This window comes from Ictidomys tridecemlineatus, chromosome 6 (genome assembly GCF_052094955.1).
Source record: "Ictidomys tridecemlineatus isolate mIctTri1 chromosome 6, mIctTri1.hap1, whole genome shotgun sequence".
NCBI lineage: Eukaryota > Metazoa > Chordata > Mammalia > Rodentia > Sciuridae > Ictidomys > Ictidomys tridecemlineatus.
Genome location: NC_135482.1, coordinates 122,375,060 through 122,397,359, shown reverse-complemented (window position 1 = coordinate 122,397,359; position 22,300 = coordinate 122,375,060). Strand labels below are relative to the sequence as shown.

General features: G+C 39.2%; 1 protein-coding gene across 1 annotated transcript in view; it reads right to left on the bottom strand.

Moving 5' to 3' along the window:
• Positions 1-11,784: 11,784 nt before the first annotated feature.
• Lats2 (large tumor suppressor kinase 2) overlaps positions 11,785-22,300 on the bottom strand; it is a 72,839-nt gene continuing 62,323 nt past the window's right edge. The window contains exons 5-8 of the mRNA XM_078015695.1: positions 20,910-21,492; positions 19,276-19,458; positions 17,245-17,351; positions 11,785-14,185 (exon numbers count right to left, since the gene is read on the bottom strand). Coding sequence (XP_077871821.1) covers positions 13,691-14,185; positions 17,245-17,351; positions 19,276-19,458; positions 20,910-21,492 — 1,368 coding nt within the window. The 3' untranslated portion in view covers positions 11,785-13,690. The remainder of the gene's footprint in view (positions 14,186-17,244; positions 17,352-19,275; positions 19,459-20,909; positions 21,493-22,300) is intronic.

Below are 22,300 nucleotides of genomic sequence, written 5' to 3'. Positions count from 1 at the left end.
TTGTCATTTTGAAAATATCATTGATAATTTGTTGAAGCTTTCTTCTCCTTCCATAGTCTCCTTCATTCAGGGTGTACTTTTTTTAAATATTGTTTTTAGTTGTAGTTGGACACAATACCTTCATTTATTTATTTATTTTTATGTGGTGCTGAGGATTGAACCCAGGGCCTCATACATGCTAGGCAAGTGCTCTACTGCTGAGCCACAACCCCAGCCCCTGGGGTGTATTTTTTATTTGTTTGTCTCTCTGTGGTTTTTTTGTCAGCATAATTCATATTAGAAGCTTCCTTTAGGTTCATATTAGTTCTCAGAGATTTATCTCTTAGTTCATTTCTGTTGTTATAACTGAATACCACAAACTGGATAATTTATAAGGAAAAGATGTTTATTTGATGTGTGATTTTGAAGAGTGGGAAGTTCAAGATCAGGCAGCATCTGATGAGGTCCTCCTCTAGACTCCTGAGGTGATACGTAACATCATATAGAACGAGTATCTTAGCTCAGGTGTCTCCTAATCTTATAAAGCCACAGTGTCATTAGATTACAAAGCTGAGCTAATTTCTATCATCAAAGTATCCAATAAGACCAACTTAGAGGAAGAAAAGTTCATTTTGGCTCATAGTTTCAGAGATTGAGTCCATGGTCAGCTGACTCCATCACTCTGGTCCTGAGGTAAGGTAGAAGATCTTGGTACCAGGGCAAGGCAGAGTAGCACCGCTCTGCTCATGGCAGCCAGCAAGCAGAGAGAGCAAAGAAAGAGGCTGCAGGGAAGATGCGTCCTTTCAGGGCCCATCCTCAGTAACCCACCTCCTCCATTTATGGTTTACCTGCCTACAGTTACCACCTAGTTAGTCCATTCAAACTAGTATTGACTGATTAGGTTATAGCTCTCATAATCTGATCATTTCACCTCTGAATATTCCTGTGTTAATTCAGAGCTTTTGGGGAATACCTGCTATCATAACCATATCAAAAGCCATTAGATTCTAAAGGTATAATGCCATGAGATTAGAGTCCTACCACCTCAGGACTTCATTTAATCTTCATTACTTACCAAAGTTTCCACCCTCAAATACCACAGTCAGTTAAGTTCTCACCCTCTTAATACCTCACATTAGAGATTGGATTTTCATGAGTCTGTTTGAGTGGGACATTCATAGCATTTTTTCCTGAGAGCTGGGTACTCAATGCCACCTGGATGTTCCAATGTGTGGCTGAAGCTTCAGCGTAAGGCAATCTTGCAGGGCCCTATGGTTGAAGGATCTTGATACCAATATTTTCAAGTCTTTCCTTATAGGAACATCTGGAATCATAGGCCACAGAGAAGACCACTGATCTTCTGCCCAGAGGATGAAGGTCTTGTTGCTAGGAGTTAGGTTGGAGGAGAGGGGTATGAATTGAATATGCATATATCCACTTGATTCCACTCTGGACAGTCCCGTAGTTCTGCCTAAACCTCTGGGTAGTAACTGCAGCTGTGGTAGTGACCCTCCAGTTCATCATCGTTAGACAACACCTTTCCCGTCTTTTTTCCGGCTGGAGACCGTTACTTGTTTGACAAAAGCTGGGAGATGAGCCGGGTAACAGACTTGTTTTATCAGCTTTTCCAGCTTTTTCTCTGTTGTAACTAAAAGACCTTACAATTTTAGGGGAGAAAAAGTTTATTTGGGGGTTCACGATTTCAGATGTTTCGGCAGGCTCCATTCCTTGGGGTTCAAGGTGAGGCAGGACATCCGTGGCCTAAAAGTCTGGTAAGGGAAGCAGCTCACATAATGATCAGGTAGTATAGAGATCTCCACTTGCCAGATACAAATATGCCCAAGGCCACGCTCCCAGTGCCCCACCTCCTCCAGCCACAATCCACCTGCCTTCAGTTACTGCTCCATCCCATCAGGTGATTAATTCCCTGATTGGGTTAAGGCTCTTGTAACCCAATCATTTCTTTTCTAAAACTTCTTGCATCGTCTTTTGGGGACACCTATATCTAAACCATAACTAGACTGTTAGCTAATCCTCCTCATTGTAGCAATCTTTTCACATATGCCAGGTTCTAGGTACTGCCATTTTCTGAGCCTTTCAAGGATTTTATGGAATAAACTGGGAGAGTTCTTAACTTTTTTTGATTTCTGCTTAGGACTCATAATTCTTGAGTTCAACCATCTATGTTCAAACTCCTATAATTGTGTTGTTTTTGGGGCTGGGGCTGGGGCTTAGTGGTAGTGCACTTGCCTGGCATGTGTGAGGCACTGGGTATTTCTTAGCACCACATATAAATAAATAATAAGATCTATCAACAACTAAAAAAAAAAAGTTTCTCTTTAAGAAAAAATGGTGTTGCAGGTTGGGGTTGTGGCTCAGTGGTAGAGCGCTCACCTAGCACATGCGAGGCCCTGGGTTTGATTCTCAGCACCATATAAAATTAAATTTAAAAAAAATAAAGGTATTGTGTCCAACTATAACTAAAAAATAAAATATTAAAAGAAAAATTGTGTTGCTATTGTCTTTTCTCCAATTCTGTGTTTATATCATTTTTTTTTTTTAAATCTCTTTTCAGAAATCCCTGTTTTGGTTCAGTATATAGGAGCTAAACAGTCACCACTCCATTCTAATAACAAGTAAAAAACTGGACAAAATAAAAAAGTTAACAAGTCTTTTAGGTTTAGAATAGTAGTGAGGTCACTGGGTGTAGTGGTATACACTTGTAATCCCAATGGATCAGGAGACTGAGACAGAAGGATTGCAAGTTCAAAGCCAGCCTCAGCAACTTAGTGAGGCTATAAGCAACTTGGAGAGAACCTGTCTCAAAATAAAAAATAAAAGGGGCAGTGTTGGGGCTGTGGTTCAGTGGTACAGCGCTTGCCTAGCATGTGTGAGGCACTGGGTTTGAACCTTACACTACATAAATAAATAAAATGAAGGTATTGTGTACATCTACAACTAAAAAATAATGTATTTTAAACATTTTTAAAATGTTTAAAAAATAAATAAAGGGCTGGGGATGTGGCTCAAGCGGTAGTGCGCTCGCCTGGCATGCGTGTGGCCCGGGTTCGATCCTCAGCACCACATACCAACAAAGATGTTGTGTCCGCCGAGAACTAAAAAAAAAAAAAAATAAATAAAAAAAATAAAAATTCTCTCTATCTCTCTTTCTCCTCTCTCACTCTCTCTTTAATAAATAAATAAATAAATAAAAGAGGCTCGGAATGTGGCTCAGGGTAACCACCCCTGGGCCCCTGGGTTCAAACCCTGTACCAAAAAAAAAAAAAAAAAAAAAAAAAGTGAGGTTACTTCCCAGGAAAGGAAATAGTGCTGGGCTGTAACTTTAAAAAAATGATGTATGCAAGCATGAAAAAATGTTCAACATCTCTAGCAATTAGAGAAATGCAAATCAAAACTACTCTAAGATTTCATCTCACTCCAGTCAGAATGGCAGCTATTAAGGATACAAACAACATAAGTGTTGGAGAGGATGTGGGGAAAAGGCACACTCATACATTGTTGGTGGGACTGCAAATTGGTGCAGCCAATATGGAAAGCAGTATGGAGAATCCTTGGAAAACTTGGAATGGAACCACCATTTGACCCAGCTATTTCACTTCTCGGTTTATACCCAAAGGACTTAAAAACAACATACTACAGGGACACAGCCATATTAATATTTATAGCAGCACAATTCACAATAGCTAAATTGTTGAACCAGCTTAAATGTCCTTCAATATATGAATGCATAGGGAAACTTTGGTATGTATACACAATGGGACATTACTCAGCATTAAAAGAGAATAAAATCATGACATTTGCAGGTAAATGGATGGAGTTAGAGAAGATAATGCTAAGTGAAGTAAGCCAATTCCAAAAAAACAAAGGCAATGTTTTCTTTGATATAAGGATGCTGACTCAAAATGGTGATGGGGCAGAGGGGGCATGGGAGGAATGGAGGAATTTTAGATAGGGAGGGGAAGGGAGAGGTCAAGGGGGTAGAAATGATGGTGGGATGAGATGGATATCATTACCCTAAGTACATGTATGAAGACAAGAATGGTATAAAAATACTTTGTGTACAATCAGTGACTTGAAAAATTGTGCTCTATATGTATAATATGAAATGAATTGCATTCTGCCATTGTGTATAACAAATTAGAATAAATAAACAATTTAATAAAAAATGGTATACACTTAACTATATTTATAAAATGAAGAATTTTAAACACAAAAGATAGTATCCCCAGCACCACCACCACCAAAAAAAAGATAGTACCAATCACTTAATGAGTGATCTTTAAACTTGTTGTGCTAGCAGAATGTCTTTTTTTTTTTTTTTTTTACCTAACAAAAAGTAGAAAAAATAAGAACAGGTGCTCTGATACTACAGGTGAGTCTCACCTCACCCACTGCTGAGACACTTCTTGGAAACCAGCTCTAAACTCAGACACTAGTGTAAAACCACCAATTCAGACTCCCTCTGCCCCATTAGAACCTGGCATAAATTCTAACTTAACCAAAGTTATAGAAGTTAGACTCAGAATCAAGGCCCAGGACTCAGGATTTAAAGAGTACAGAGGCATAAATGTAAAACAAAGAACAAGACAAAGTTGATCTCATTGGTGCTGGGGTCAGGGGAAAATGAAATGAGTTGAGACTTTGATAGGAACTCAGAGAGATCAGGAGCAAGGGAGAAGAGGGGACATTAAGAGGTTACTCCAAGAGTGGCAAGTAGATTTTATCTCAGGTGCTTAGTTTGATCAATTAATAAGACCTGCTCTGAGAGCTGAGCTGGATTTTGAGGCTAACTCTGGGTTTGGTCAAGTGTGCCTTGATTGATGGGTGCTGTCTTTAGGAGAGGGTGGGCATACCATATGTATGTTATTTTTATTATATATGGTTAAGCTATCATGATTTATGCTAAAGTTTGGATGTTTGTTCCCTCTTTTTTTGATAGGCTGCCTAGTCTGGTCTTGAATTTCCAGGTTCCAGACCTCCCACCTCAGCCTTCTGAATGCTAGGCCTAGAGGCTTATGGTACCATGCCCAGTTCTGAAGTTTAATTGACATTGTAACAATATTAAGAAGTGGGCCTTTGAGAGGTGATTAGTCTATGAGAGCCCTGCCCGTGTTGGTGGGATTAATGTTCTTATTAAAAGGTGAGTCTGGCCGCTTTTTCCTGTTTTCTACCTTCTACAACACGATAATGCAGCAAGAAGGTCCTCATTATATGCTGGCACCTTGATCTTGGCTGTCCCAGACTCCAGAACTGTGACAAAATAAATTTCTGTTCATTAAAAATTACCCAGCATGTGGTATTTTGTTATAGCAACACAAACCAGAAACCACTTTCAGATACATTAGTTGCCAGATTAAAGAGTCATCAGAAAATTGGTGATTGCTGGAGGGACCAAGTAGTTGGAGCAACAAAACAGAAAAGGAATAAAGCCCAGATGTAACTGATCCTGACAGTGTTGAATGCACCCTACATCTTCAGACCACCCTGCTCTCTGGGGAATAGTGTGTACTCTCCATTGCCCAGATGTCACAATCCTTGCTTGCACTAGTCTCCAGATTCAGCAAGATGTTTGTCAATGCAAAGATCGATCCTCTCAGACAAAATGGTAGCCATTAACTGCATGTAGCTTCTGCACTATGAAATGTGGCTGGTATGACTAAGAATTTTAATTAGAGTTAAAATTGAAGTCAAAACCCAATTTTACTTCCAGGAAGATGGGGTAGATGTATTTTTCCTTATTCCTTCCACTAAGAACAACTAAAATTCATATAAACACAAGACACTAAGAAGTGGGGAGAAGAAGGCAGACCAGCTAGGAACTTCTGTACCTGAGGAATGACATGGGGATGGGTTTTCTGGGTTTTCTTTTTGCCTTTTTATACCAGGCTTGGGTGCGAAGAAGTTAGCAACCCAGAAATGCCCACAGCATCGACAAAGAGTCCCAACAAAAGGACAAGGAAAGGGAGAGAGACAATAGCTACACTACTCCAGTCAACCCGTGCTTGCAAGGACTGAACGGGAAGCCTTGAATTCCTGCCAGAGTGATGTCGGAGCATTCCAAAGTAGGAAGCTGGGATTTACAACCTCATTGACTGTGAATGCCTTACCTCTGGAAGGTCTAAGTAGAAAGTAATGTGAGGAGCCTGGATTTTGATAACTGTCCAGCAGTAATGGGGTGTTGCTCTCACTTCCTGCTAGGCCAGTGTCAGAGGAGGCCAAGTGGAGAGTCCAGACTTTGCTTACCATTGTCAAGTGGTGATTAGGACATGCCCCTGTGGTGGACACAACATGGATTCCAGGCACTCCCGTCCCTGTTCAGTAGTAACAAGAGGCCTCTCTGAGGACCCTGTCAAAGAGAATGAGTCTCCTTCTTCTCCTTCTTCTTTTCTTTTTCTGAGTGGAATCTTCTACCTTCTCAGGCAATTTTGAGGTCACCTGCCTACCTTTTCCTTACAAAGCAACATCACTGAAAGCCAGCGAAAACTGAAGATCCTTGCCAGGTGTGGTGGCTCATACCCATAATCCTAGCTACTGGAGTAGGGGGATGAAGCCGGAGGATTGCAAGTTTAAGGCCAATCTGGACAACTTAGTAGGAGTCTGTCTCAAAATAAAATGTAAAAAGAGCTGATGTAGCTCAGTGGCAGAGTACTTGCCTAGCATGTGCGAGACCCTGGGTTCAAACCCTAGTACTGCAAAAGACAAAACAAAAACAGAAGATCAAAAGTCTCAGAATACAAAAATGTATTAATTTCCATCAATAATCAGTCATCATACCAGGAAGAGCTCAAAACTGAGTGGAAAATATCAGTGGATGACCACACTAAGATGACAGAGATGTTAGAATTACATAGATTTTAAAAGTGGCCATCATAACAAGGCTTCAGAGCACAATAGAAATACTCTAGGAACAAAGGAAAACAGAAAAGCTCAGCAAAGAAACAGACACTGTAAAGAAAAAAAAAATAGAATTTCTAAATGGAAATTTTAGAACTAAAAACCATAATAACTAAAATGAAAAGCTCAATGGATAGGCTCAAGAAAGTGAGAGGAAAGAATCAGTGAACTAGGGGCTGGGGTTGTGGCTCAGCGGTAGAGTGCTGTGAGACCCTGGGCTTGATCCTCAGCACCACATTAAAAAAATAAATAAATAAAAAAGTGAAATAAAGGTGTTGTGTCCAATTACAACTAAAAAAAAAAAAAAAGAATCAGTGAACTGTAATATAGAATAATAGAAATTTGGGGCTGGGGATATAGCTCAGACAGTAGAGTACTTGCTTCGCATGCACACACAAGGCCCTGGGTTCAATCCCCAGCACCACCACCAAAACAAAACAAAACAAAAAAACCCCAGAAATTTCTCAGATTGGAAAAAAGAAAGAAAGGAAAAAGAACTGAATCTCAAGTATTATAACCAAAGCTCTATATTGTGCCATTGGAGTTCTAAGATGAAAGTGGAAAGGCAGGGGACATGGGGATAAAACTGCTATGAATGAAATAATAGCTGAAAACTTTTCAAATTGGGCAAGAGAATGAACCTACAGATTCAAGAAGCTGAGCTGAGTGAACCACACATGGGATAAATACGAAGAAGTCCAAAGTACACAAATTTCTGAAAGGTAATCCAAGAAAAAAAAAAATCATGAAAACTGCCAGAGAAAAGCAATACTTTATCTATCTCTAGAGAAAAAATAATTAGAACAATAGATTCTCTTCCAAAGACAAAATGAAGTGGCTTGTTATTTTTCAAGTGCTGAAACAGAGAGGAAAGAAAGAAAAAAAAAAAAAAAGAAAAAAGAAGAAAGAACCCTTAACCTAGAATCCTATAGCCAGTGGAAATACTTTTCAGGAAGGGAGAGAAAATGAACCCATTCTTGGATGAAGGAAAACAAAATTTGTCAACAGTAGACCTAACCTAAAACAATGATTAAAGGACTTTCTCTAAAAATGAAAGAAAAGGAGAAGTTAAATGAAAAACCACCACCACAACAAAGAACCCTAGAACATCAGGAAGAGAGAATACAGTAAGCAAAAATATTAATAAAAGCAATAGACTTTTCTTGTTTCCTAAAGTATGTCGAATGGTTGAAACAAACATATAATGCCATTTGATGTGAATTGGAAACAGAACCATGTTGCCATTCAGGGTAGTTTTCTATCTTAAGTAATAGGCCATGGGTATTTCACCCCAGTTGCAATAGATTTTTCTTTCTAAGGTGAATAGATTTTTTCCCCCAGTATCTTTTGGCTTCTAGTTTTGGAAATGGAAAATTTTACTAAGGAAAATATTCTTTTTTTCCCTTCCTTCTTTCCTTCCTTCTAATGGGGACAGAACCAAGGAGTACACTATCACTGAACTACATCCCTAGTCCATTATTTATTGTTTTATTTTAAGACAAGTTTTTCCTAAGTTGTTGAGGCTGGCTCTGAACTTGCAACCCTTTAGTCTCAGCCTCCTTAGTAACTGGGATTATAGTCATGCACTATATGACCCACGACAAAAGCTTCTTTACCGATGAAACAACATACAGTAGTTAATACTAGCACAGTACTACTTATAAATATGCACTTAATAGGAAAAAAATAAAACCACTTTTGGGACAGGTTTCACTATGTAGTGTTGCCCAGGCTGACTTCCAACTGGTGATCCTCCTATCTTTTGTCTCCCTAGTAGGCATGCACCACTGTGCCTGGCTAATCTTTTTTATTATGCTGAATTTTGCTAGTAGAAATAATTGTTAGTTGATGAGACTATATTATATAATGCACGTGTTAACAGCTAGTCATTCCTCAATGTATATGTACTTCAAAATATTATATTGCAACTGGTAAATATATACAATTCTTTGTGTGAATATAAAAAAAAAAGTACTGAGGCTTACAAATCATAGCTGGAAAAAGTAGGATGAACTAGACAAACTATTTAAAAATATGCAACTTGAGTTGGGGGTGAAGCTGAGTGGTACAGCACTTGCCTAGCACGCACAAGGCCCCCTGGGTTCCATTCCCAGCACCTGCAGAGCAGGAGAAGCAAAATGATTTAGATCACAGAAGATTTGGAGGAAGCTTACCCTACTGGCTAATGTTTTTGACTTTACGACTTGCATTTATATTTGACAAGAAACACATAGCATGAAAGTGTGAAGGAAACTGAAAGGAATGCAATAAGCTATTTCTTCCCTCCATGCACTCCAGTCACACCCAAGCATGACCACAAATATGCAGAAGCCAAACCTGGCTATGCCTTTGTGCTGCCATGAGCAGAAGCTTCCTTTCCTATGGAATCTGGCAGAAATGCTGCAGGTCTGTCTCTGTAATCTATTATCTGGCTGTGAGCCCAATTAGTTCACTTTAATCAAAAGAGAAGATGAAGAGGATGGAAATCTTTTTTTTTTTTAATACTGGGGACTGAATCTAGGGGCACTTAACCACTCATCATATTCTATGTTCCCCATCCCTGCATTTTTTTTTTTTTTTGAGACAGGGTCTTATTAAATTGCTTAGGGTTGTTGAGGCTGGCCTTGAGCTTGTGATCCTCCTGTCGAACCCCCTGAGTCCCTGGGATTTCAGGCAGCATGTCATCAAGCCTGGCAGGGAATAGAAATCTTCTGGGATTCTCCAAAGTAAGCACTGAACATCAACACTCAAAACATAAAATTAGGATTATTACTTTTAGGGATATTTAGATGGACGTTAAGCATATAGAAAGACACTCATTTTTTTTTTCCAAATTAGAGAAACATCAAGTAAAATTACACCAAGGTAATTTTTTTTTTAAAGTCAATGGGCAAAGATCAAAAAGGTTGATACTACATTGTGTGGTTGGTAAACTGTAGGCAAATGATCCCAAGTATTTAATTCTATTGGGAGTATACATTGGCACAATACCTATTGTCAGGTCTGAGATTTATTTTTACTCTTAATTCTTCCATAGATGCTGGGATAAGAGACGAGACTCCTGGATCAGAGACAGAGTACTTTCTCATAGCACAGCAGGTAGCATGAATATTCACATGTTTGTCAGTTCCTCTTGCTCCCAAATGGACAAGACCCACTGTGTTAGACCCAGATGGATCCAAACTTCTTTGTCCTGAAGAACACCTTCTTCTTTCAAGCTGCTCACTGCAAACTAAACCATGATAAATGGCCCAGGTAAAAGACCAGGTCCTGCTTTCTTGGCATATGCAATGAGGGGTGCAGAAGGCTATAGAGTATTTTCTCCCAATAACAGTGTGGGACAGTTTGGCAATAAAAATTGCAAATAAACCTGATTTTTGATCTAGCAATTCCACTTTTAGGTGGACACATAAGTTTATTTTTATGTGGTATTAAGGATCGAACCCAGTACCTCACGCATGTTAGGTGAGTACTCTTCCTCTGAGCCACAACCCTAGCCCTTACAATTCCACATCTAGGAGTCTGTCCTATATATTTACTTTCCATATATAAAATGACAATAAGGGCTGGGATTGTGGCTCATTGGTAGAGTGCTTGCCTAGCATGCATGAGGCACATAGGGTTTGATCACATAAAATAAAAACTCAACAAACAAAAAATAAAGGTATTGTGTCCATCTACAACTAAAAATATTAAAAAAAAATAAAATGACAAGAGGTTAGTTATTCTAACACTGCAATAGATCAGAAGTGACTGAATGCTTACCAATATGAGACTGCTTTGATTATAACAGCATCTCAATGGAATACTATGCAGTAATAATAAAAAATGAAGAGGGCTGGGATGTAGCTCCACAGGACTGTTTGCCCTGAGTCTGATCAGTAACACTGCAAAAAAGTTTCCATGCTGAAATAGTTGCCAAGACACATTGTACATTGTCAAGTGAAAAAAGTTGCAAAAAAAAAAAAAGTATAACAGTTTCATATTTCTGTAGGCAGTGATAAAGAACACATACACTTTTTCTTATACTGTGTACTATATAAGATTTCATTTCTCTCAGAATGCACAACAAACTACTATCATTTGTTGTCTGTGGGAAGATGAATGACAGCAAAATTTTTCTGTACATTCATTTAGATATTTTGATATTTTTTGATACTGGGGATTGAATGCAGGGGTGCTTTACCATTGAGCTACTCCCAGTCCCTTTTATTTATTTTATTTTTTTTGAGGCAGGGTCTCAATAAGTTGTTTAGGGTCTTGCTAAGTTGCTGTGGCTGGCTTCAAACTTGCAATCCTCCTTATTCAGCCTCCCGAGTTGTTGGGATTACAAATGTGGGCATATATCTTGATTTTTAAACCATGACTATACCCATTTGAAAGGCTAGCACAAACAAATCAATCTTTTCCAAATTTTTTCATACTATAGATCATTTTAAATGAAAAGGTAGATGCTACACTCATCCTTAGTTTAATTGTATCATGATGCAGAGGAATTAGCTCCTATTCATGATTTATTTTATCATCTATAAAAATATATATTTGATATCCCGCTTATGCCACTCAAAACTCTAAAAAGAGTGCATTTAACCCCCATTTTATAGAACAGAAGGTGGTCACAGATCCATGGCCTGGTTTGGTCTTTGTGTCTGACTGAAAATCCATTTTTTCCATGTTCCAGGCCCTTTCTGAGACAGAGCCTTGTCTGGGAGACATCTCTCCATATTCTCTCATGACAGTGACTCTGTCAGTAGTTTTTAACTTGGCTACTTGGGAATCACGTGTGTGTGTGTGTGTGTGTGTGTGTGTGTGTGTTTTGTGGGGAGTTATAAAACACTAATAAAGACAAGATCTTACAAATTCCAATAAAACTTGACACCAACTAAGGCATTTGGACTCAAAATTTTAATAATAAATTGTGCCAGTAGAAGCTTTTCAAAGGCAAATGATATATCAATAAATAATAGTTAAATTGAGTTCCTGAGAAAGAACCTACCACATGAAAGTATGTCAGAGCGCTGTAAATAACAACATGGCATTACTATAAAATAGAGAAAATACTGTAAGTCATGATACAAGCACAGCAGACTTCAGAATATGCCATTCATACAAATGTAAACCAGTACACAGGAATCGTTTTTTTAGACATTGATAAACTTATGTAAGTGTTGTTGCCTAGATATATACTAAATAATGGATACATTACACTAAGAACTTCAAGGAAAAAATATGTGGAATAATATAATGAAAAATATGATGCATCAGTTCTTTTAAAAAGCAAAAAAGAATTGAACTTTTTACTCAAATATAAATCACTTTAAATAGGAACCATACTAATTTGAAATAAGGAATATTTTGTGTGTTTATCTATATAGTTATATATACACCTATACATCTAAGAAAATATGTATGGCTTAATTGTTTTTTTTTATTCCAATGTTACTTTGAAGAATTTTTGCTTTTTTACAAAAGAATACATTTAGAAAAATGTTTAAATGATTTAAACAATACATTTGTCTAAATAAATTGTTTAAACCAAGCTTTGATAGATACTTCAAAGCACACTAAAAAAATGTGGAAAGAACCATAAGATTGTTCAATTTCATCTCAGCTGTCTAAAAACAGAAAGAATAATATTCATTTAAGCTCAGTGTGGGCTGTTGGAGAAAAAGTTAAGTTGTAGGGTAGCTACTGGATTCCACATGCCAGCTATACCAAGAATGAAAAGAGCAAGAAATAGACACAGATCTATGATTAACTTAAAATGTTTTGGTATAGCTGAATTAATCCCTTTTGATGTATATAAGTTTAGTACATGACAAATGTTTATGTTTACTCCCCAAAGAATCCAATCATACTCAAGACACACAAACAAAAATCACTTCTCAGTTACACATCTGCATTTCTTTAACAAAACAAAAAGGGATACAATCATAAGGAAGAATTCACCCACACAATACATTATCAGCACATTGTCTAAAATACCTCATTTAAAAACACTCAGTAAAAACATATTCACAGGACCTGCTGTGAATGGCAAGATACGGTAATTTTATAATAGAAAAACCCTGCTCATGCAGTACTTTCCACACGCCAGACACCTGAAATCACACCCATATCACTTTGCTCACACTTTCTATTATACTATAATATGCAAAAAGCAAAAAAAATTATAATAAAAGCAGCTTTTAACATTATATCACAATTTTGAAATGTGGGAAAAAATACAAAACAAAAACCATTGTGTGGATAAAATGGTCTCCGTGACATCTGAGCAGAGCTTTATCTTTTTTTTTTTCAAACATTATTGCACAGAGATTTCTTATCACATGTTCTTCAGTTTTTATGTCTTTTCCTAAATGTGAACAAGTGCTATGGATAAAATACAAATGTAGAAAAGAACAGCAGCATGATTTGTCGAAGTTAATCCCTATAATTTAGTAAGAAAAATTGGATATCAACAAAATAAGTGCTCTTTCTAAACTGTACTAAACTGTTAAAAATCTTATTTTAATGCAGTGAAGGCCCTCAAAGCCAATCCCAAGACCTGTTGAACCTTCCTGACACCCATCAAACAGAATCTAGAAACGAAGATCTGCTAAGACTTCAGTCTCTCTTTTTTTTTTTTCAGTTTCTTGTTGGTTTGGGGTTTTCTTGGTGAAGACCAGAATTTCAAGTGAAGTAATCAACAGACTTATTGCAAACAAAGTCACCCTGCACGTCCCATCTGCCTGTTCAGGAACCTGCTGCGGCTCCCGGGCTCTGAAGACAGGAGCTGTGGGCACCTGGTCACAGCCTACACATACACCGGCTGGCAGCTTTCACTCTGGTCCACCAGATCAGAAGTTTCTAAATCTGTATTCTCAGACTTTGAAGCTTCTGCTCCTGAAGGCTTTGGGCATCTAAAGGGGTAGCCATTGTCATCAAAGAACCTCCGGAAGGTGAATTCGTAAAACGCATGCTCAGGGTGCTTGTTATTGGGGGAGGTGAGTGTGTCCCAGGTCTTGGTGCTGCCTTCACTATTCTCATTCCAAGGGCTTTCTTCATCTACGGGATCAAAATTTGAGGTGTCCATGGGGTGGCTGATGGTGGGAACGTAGGGGGCGGGCTGCTTCCGGATGTCACTGGAGAAGTCGATGGAGCTGAAGAAAGGGTGGGCCTTCAGGTCATCTGCCCCATCCCGCCCCAGGCGGCAGTCAGCAGAGCAGCAGAGTTTGGTGATGAGGTCCCTTGCCTCGGGGCTCAGCTTGACCTGGGATGGAATGTGCAGCGTGTTCTCCCAATTTATCACCTGAAGAGACAATAGCACCAAAGTTTTAGTTTCTCCTTGTGACTCAAGGCCCAGCTAGGGCAGTTCCCCCGACAGTACTCGATGATGTGGCTGCTAAACCATTCCAGTTTCATAATGCGAGGCAGTTAAAACAGACAACAGAGGATGCAGTGTTCATCTGGGCAGCTGGAAGGCAGTGTGGTTTGGGAGGTGGCTCACAGGCCAAGGTTTGGGATGAAGAGAATATAGACAGAAAGATACTTATTTTCTTTTATCAGAAATACTGTGTAGCCAAAGAATTTTGTGCTTTCCATAAAGATGAAGCGACTGATGTATGAGTTGCTTCTGTAGCTACAAATGGATTTCTGCTGGGCTATCACAGAAATCACTAAAACTTACTATCACTGAGAGATGGTTGATTGATTTTTCTGGTGCTGGAGATAGAACTCAGGGCCTTGAGCATTTTAGGCAAGTATACAGAGCTACATCCCCAGCCCTAGGAAATGGTTGATAAGTATTTTGTATGGGCAAGGAGGGGAGAAAGGATCCGTGGCCTTAGCCTCAGCCTCATGTTCATAATGCTCAACCAGGGTACACAGCCATCAGGAAATTGATTAAATACATTTGTCAAAGAGGTGTGTCTATTGTGAACAGAGACTATAAGGGATTTCTGTATTGTGTTTTACTCTAGGTGAGACGAGGCCAATATAACTGGCTACCATCTGGGGTAACAGGACAGTGGGTGAGGCATAGAAGGAGATGGGCATTTGTTTGAGAGGGCTGCTTTAAATTTTAGGAGTCTTTTTTTTAGTAAAACTATGAAACTTAGAAGAAAACACAGGGTAAATCTTCCTGATACTGGATTTGGTAGTGATTCTTGGAAATGATACCAAAACACAGGCAACAAAAGAAAAACTAACCTGGATTTCATGGAAACCAACAACTTTTATTATGCATCAAAGGACATTGTTGACAGGATGAAAAACTAATCTATAGAACAGAAGAATATATTTGCAAAGTATGTATTTGAAAAGGAGTTAATACCTAGAATATATAAAGAACTATAATATAACAACAAATCATCTAATTTTAAAAAGGTGACAGAGGTCTTAAAAAAGCTATATGTCTGAAAATATACAAATGGCCAATAACTACATGAAAATCTGCTAAATATCACCAATCATTAGGGAAATAAAGTACACTGAGCATTTTAAAACAACAATGAAATACCACCTCACATCCACTACTATTTAGGGAAATGTCGGGTATACGGAGGGTGATAAGCACTGGCAAGGATGTGAATAAACTGAAAGCAATAAACCCTGGTGGGAAAGTAAAATAGCACTTTAAGGAGGAAGGAAATTAATCTTGAGGATGTTAAGCTAAATGAAATAAGGTAGTCACAAAAAGACAAATGATATATGATTCCACATATATGAGGTACCTAAATTTGGCATCTTCACAATTTGGCAGTTCCCTAAAAGTTAAACATAGAATGACCATATGATCCAGAAATTCCACTTGTGGGTATATATCCAAAATAATAGAAAGCGGGGACTAAAAAAGATATGTGTACACCTATGTCCCTTCACAAAAGCCAAGAGGGGAAAACAACCTAGATGTCCATCAATTGAAGAATGGAGAAATGAAGTATGGTACATACACACAAGGATTATAAATTCAGCTTTAAAGAGGAAGGAAATCCTGACACATGCTACATCATGGATGGAACCTTAAGGATGTTATGCTAAGTGAAATAAGGTAGCCACAAAAAGACAAGGAACGTACAATGCCACATATATGAAGTACCTATATTTGGCAAATTCAGAGCAGAAAGGACAGAGGTTAGAAGAGGCTGAGGGGGCCAAAGGGGGAAAATATAGTTGTTATTTCATGGGTGAAGTTTCTGTCTGGGGGAATGTTGAAAATATTTGGAAATAGAGAGTGGAGATGGACACGCAATATTGTGAATATACTTCATGGCACTAAATTGTATACTTCAAAATGGTTAAAATGATAAATATGGGGCTGGGGATATGGCTCAAGCGGTATCGCGCTCGCCTGGCATGCGTGCGGCCCGGGTTCGATCCTCAGCACCACATACAAACAAAGATGTTGTGTCCACCGAAAACTAAAAAATAAATATTAAAAAAAAAAATGGTAGATTTTATTTTACTACAATACAAAAAGAATCTGGGTCATTATGCAGTCAAATTAGTGAGTTTCAGCATTCAATAAATATGAAGAAAAGGCCAAACTGCAAGTGTATTATTCTTAGAGTGAAACTAAGCCTTAATTTAAGGTTTTCCTAGACTACACTTGGGCTCTATCATGGACTGGAGGGCATATGAAAACTTCCTAAATTGTGCCTCAGTGGCTAAATCCACTGAAGATTTCAGATGCTCAATTCAACCCCTAACTAATAATTTTTGTCAGAAACAAATGGTTGTCATAGCTAAAATTATTTATTATTAAATGATTAGTTGGCAGATTTAATGATTTCAAATGAGTATTTAGAATACACACAACTAGCCTAACCACCTAGTTGATAATTTGCAAATAGCAATGTTAACATCCAAATAAACACACTGATTTCTTTAAGTTACAAAGTTCTGCTTGTTCTTTGCAAAGTAGGCACAAATGGTGGCGAGTTGTGATTTGCCTTGGGCTCTTACTGCTTCTCACTGTGTAGTTCTGGCCTGGGAATAACAAGATACCATACCAACAATGGATTAAAAATTTCAGATACACAAAAATATGGTACTCAGGTCTAATTTTGTGGCTTTACTTTACCCTGCTTCAAATAAAAAATGAAAAGGACCGGGGAGGTAGCTCAGTGGTAGAGTGCTTGCCTAGTATGTACAAGGCCCTGGGTTCAATCCCCAGTACTGGAAAAAAGAAAAAAATAATAATTTTAAAAGACAATATTATTTTAAAATACCCTCAGTATATAGAACTGCAATTTCCATCCTACTCAGAATAGTAAGAGGTCAAACACCAACCAAGGATCCAAGGATGAATCAGAAATCAGAAAAGTCTGGTTCTCTGCAAAAAGCAGGTGTAAGTTCCTTTCTGCTTACCTTTAGCTGGGTTTCTGTGGGAGTAGGAGCCAAAAATGGCGGCTGTCCCACCAGCATCTCAAAGAGAATCACACCGACACTCCACCAGTCACAGAGCTGAGTGTACCCTGAAAGACAAAGGTCACTCACTCAATTCCTGCACTGGCAGATTCTTCTCAAAGGTAAGTTCTATAAGATCCTGAACATACAGATTTACTGTGAAAAGAGAAAACAAGCTAACGTAGTATTGTAATAGAAGAAGAGACACACCTACATAAATGCCTGGTCTTGCACAGGAGGACTGAGAATAGTGGGCTGGAAGGGGCTGGGATCAGGGTGCTATAGTCATCATGGGGGGAGGCCACAGTCACTTATTTTCAATTATTAGCCTATAATAAATACAGAATACTTTTATAGTAAGAAAAGACTTTTTTTTTTTACTTAAAAAGATTATTGGTATTATTAGCAATAATACAAGATGTTAATCAGAATTTTAAATTCTTGCCAGGTACAGTGGCACACACCTATAATCCTGGCTACTCAGAAAGCTGAGGCAGAAAGAAGATCCAAAGTTCCAGGTCAGCCTCAGCAACTTTATGAGACCCTATCTCAAAATAATAAGGGCTGGAGATGTAGCTCAGTGGCAAAGCACCCTGAGTTCAATCCCCAGTTGTTTTTTTGTTTGTTTGTTTGTTTGTTTTAAAGAATTTTAAGCTCTTAAAGATCACATAAAATAAACACAAAACAAAGTGCCATGACTGGGATATGGGCAGGTGGGACAGGGAGGGTTTCCTGGGGAGGCTTTCAAGTCAGTTTTGGAATAAGGTGAAGAACGTAAAGATGAGGAGGATGAGAGTAGGCTATTTTGGCAAAGGGGACAATTGGACAGTATTTACTATAATCCAAGACATATTCCTTGTATGAGACCCTGATGGAGCCAGGCGTTTCTCCCAGAGTCCCCATCTGGGGTAATCAGGGACAGCCTCAAGGATTCTGTGAAGTGAGCTTATTTATCTTTGATTTTCTCCCACTTTTCTTTCAGAGCCCCAGGTTCCAATCAAGCCAGGATAGGCTTCATGCCACCTAATCCTTCCTAAGTGGGAAACACATGTGAGGTCAGCACCCCCACCGTCTCATCTCGTCCTGCCCCAGGTGGCACTGGAGGCTACAGAATAATCCTGACCACTGGCTCCTCTGGAATGGTTCACATGGCAGGAGACCTGAGGCCTTTTCTGGGCACCAGGATTAATATTCACATGCTATTGAGGAGTTAACTGCCACATTTGAAATGCTGAGTGGTACAGTAATCTGCCTTGGATTACCACAGCCAACAGAGAAACTTCGACTTGAACTGATCTTGCTGGCTGCAAACACTTCAAACAAAATGTGTGTGAAGGAAAAGGCAGCCTAAGTCTAGATTTATTATACGGAATGAGATCAACAGCATAATGTCACTACAGGTTACGCAGGATCAGTGAAGGACCCTCCTGGTCTGAACCAGATGTTATGAAACCTCCATCTAGGAGACAAATTTTATGAGTACTGGTGATTTTATGCCCACTATTATCTGCAGATCTTATCTCCTATGAGGTTTTGGGCTGGCAGGGAGATTAGGTGGAAAACAATATTTGTGTGTTGAATATGGTATAACTTGGCTGAGAACTTGGGCAAGGGAGAGTTAAAAGAGAGCCTACAAGTGATGGTTTAGGCAGACTGAGTAGTGTCCTGTGGCCCCAGAGTTGTTTCCATCATTTGACTCCGTAGAAACCAATTCTAAAGCCATTCCCTGGGTCCTAGGTAGAAAGCCTACACCCCACACATCCCAGCTGGAGGAAAAGGAAAGCAGACATTGGCCTAATGGTGTGTGAAGCAAGGGTATTTTCAGAACAGAGATGAGAAGCAGGAGGCTTGTTTGTTAGGGATAATTTAGTCTTGGAAAGCTAGAGCTGAAGAGACTTCTTAGAGGTCACCTGGCTCCATATAGCTGCAGGTAAGGATGGCCTTCAGCCAGAAGCTGGCTGTGGGGTGGGAGGAAGTAGCCCAATGGCATACCTTTGCGCAAGAGCACTTCCGGTGCGATGTAATTTGGGGTTCCAACCAGGGAGTGTGCCAGGCACCTCTGGTGCTGCTTCCGTGCTCTCTGCTCCAGGGTCTTCAGTCTGTCCCCACATCGACAGTTAGACACATCATCCCAGAGGTCACTGGGCTCCATGCTATCCTGTCTGATGTGGTTCCCTTTGCCCAGGAATCATGGGTAGTAAGAGAAAAGAACAGAAAATAAAATGAATGTTCACTACTGAACAATGAAACGAAATCCATAGCTTAGCAGAAAAGTAATTCCAATCAGCTGCTGACATGTTAGGACAAAGGATCCTCCCCAACTGCTCCACAGGGACAACTGTTGTTCCAGGGCTCTGAGGCACGAGTTGTAAGGTAACATCAGTGCCAAGGCAGAAATGATGGCTGGAGCACTAACAGCCAACTACATTGTGCTGAGCTGGCAATGAGACAAAGTGAATGAGACAGGCTGGAAGAACTTTGGGGCATCAATTTCAGGCTAGTATCAAAAGGCTAACACCTGCTGGGTGCAGTGGCACACACCTATAATCCCAGCCACTGAGAAGGCCGAGGCGGAGGATCGCCAGTTCAAAGCCAGCCTCAGTAAAAGCAAGGTGCTAAGCAAGTCAGTGAGACCCTGTCTCTAAATAAAATACAAAATAAGGCTGGGGATGCGCCTCCGTGTTTGAGTGCCCTTGAGTTCAGTCCCCGTATCACCCCCGCCCCATGCCAAAAGCTAACACCTGTCTAGCAAGACATTTTATGATAAGCATGGAAAAATTAACAAGAATTTTAAAAATATGAACAAAAGTAACAAATTCCAGAAAAAGTGAATGAGTCAGGTTCATTTTGAGTTTTTTAAGTCTGAGTTATGGGATGAAAACAGCTATTTCAAGCATCCCAGCCATTAGAAAGAGAGTGACCAACTGTTTTTGACTTTTCCAAATAGCAAAACCCCTAGAAATGGAGTTGAACTATATATTAGATCCAGGTTAGCTATGAAAGAGCTAGCCTTGGGAGGCTGTGAGATTTTTATTTTGAGATGGGATGTTGTTATATTACCTAGACGGGCGGCCAACTCTTGGGTTCCAGCAATCCTCCTGGCCTAGCCTCCTGAGTAGCTGGGACTACAGACACGTACCACTGTATCCAGCTCTGAAACTTTTACTTTTTAAGGCTTGTTTAAATAGGGCAGAGGGATGGTTCTTCACAAAAGCCCCACGACAACATGTCTACAATGTAGTAAAACTTAAATCCACTAACAACAAATTTTGTCCCATCAGCCCAGATATGGAACACCTATATAAACTTAAATATAGTATATAATGTATAAAATATATAGAAACTTAATTGATATAATATTAATATAATAACAATATATGCTCTAGAGTATGATTTCCAATTTACTTAAATGTACTTGTGTCAATTTTTTTGAAGGATTTATAGTTGAAATGTGGGACTTAATGGGATAAGAAAAAATCTCACACATATCAGATCCTTCCTTTAGGGAGGAAAGGCTATCACACCGAGTTATACAATAATGGATAATTTCAAAATGATTAGGAGCCACTGGGATGGGAAGATACATCAAGATGTAGAAACTGGACAGAGCATGCCTAAGATAATACCTTTCTGGTAGTATTTGGAATTGTGAGTCCACCTGAATCCAGTGCAGAGGCCAAAATCTGTCAGTTTGATGTGACCATCCAGATCGATCAAAATGTTGTCAGGTTTAATGTCTCGGTGGATGAAGCCCATCTTGTGGACACTCTCGATGGCCAAAGTCAACTCTGCAATGTAGAACCGGGCCAGGTGCTCAGGGAAGACCTCCATACGGATCAGCAGGCTCATCATGTCCCCTCCAGGGATGTAGTCCATCACAAAGTACAGGCTGTCTTTGTCTTGGAAGGAGTAGTAGAGTTTGACCACCCACTCATTGTCTGCCTCAGCCAGGATGTCCCTCTCGGCCTTGACATGGGCCACCTGATTCCGGTTCAGGACGTCTTTCTTCCTCAGGGTCTTCATGGCATACAGGGCATGAGTGTCCACCTTACAAGCAAGGCATACTTCTCCAAATGCACCGATCCCCAGGGTTTTGATTTTCACAAACATGGATTTGTCCATCTTGGCCCTCTTTAGTCTGTTATAATTTGACTCCTTCTGGTAAAGGATCTTCCTCATCTGTTCCTGCTCAGCCTCACAGAGTCCAGCCTGCACACAAGGAAAATGAGAAGAAGTCACCTTAGAGGGATTCTATAGTAGCAAGTGATGGGAGCAGGGGAGGCCCTGGAATTGAGTGGGCTCTACAGAAAGGAAAAAACAGAAGAATGGGTCTAATCTACTACAAGCAAAATAATCATCAGTTTGTTCCTTATGTTCAAATGTAGATACGAACCTGGAATCCAGAGTATGACAGAACAGAGATCTTTCTTTAGGTGACTTTAAGCTCTAAAAACTAAGGAAAACCTCTATTAGTGAAATTTGGTGGGAAAAGGGACCACAACATTTCTGGAGCTCCAAGAACAATCTAATACTTAGCTCAAAAGAGACGGGAAAGCAAAAACAAGTCAAAGACATTTGATTTTTAGAATTTGGCTTGATTTAAATTTAGTGTTACACTTTAACTTCATTAAATATCATCTTTTCTAGCACTTGAATGTCAATTAAAGTATGTTTAAAATATTCTTTATTAGTTAAAAACTTAAAGGATGGCTGACTGGATTATTACTAGATATATTTTTATTTATGAATCCTAATTTTAATTTTTTAGAACTTCAGACTTAATTTCTACTCTTCTAAAATGCTACATTAATAAGTAAGCCTTGATGAAATTTGTGTAAAGACACACCTTTATAAACATCAATTTGCTCATTTGCCTTTTTTGCAACATTATGGATAGCTATCACAGTCTCCTGAAATCAGAGGGAAGAGGAAATAGAGAAAGGGAAGTATTCACATTTGTGAGTATTCTAAACTGCTGGTCCCCTAACCAGATTATGACCTGTGATACAGGGTTTAT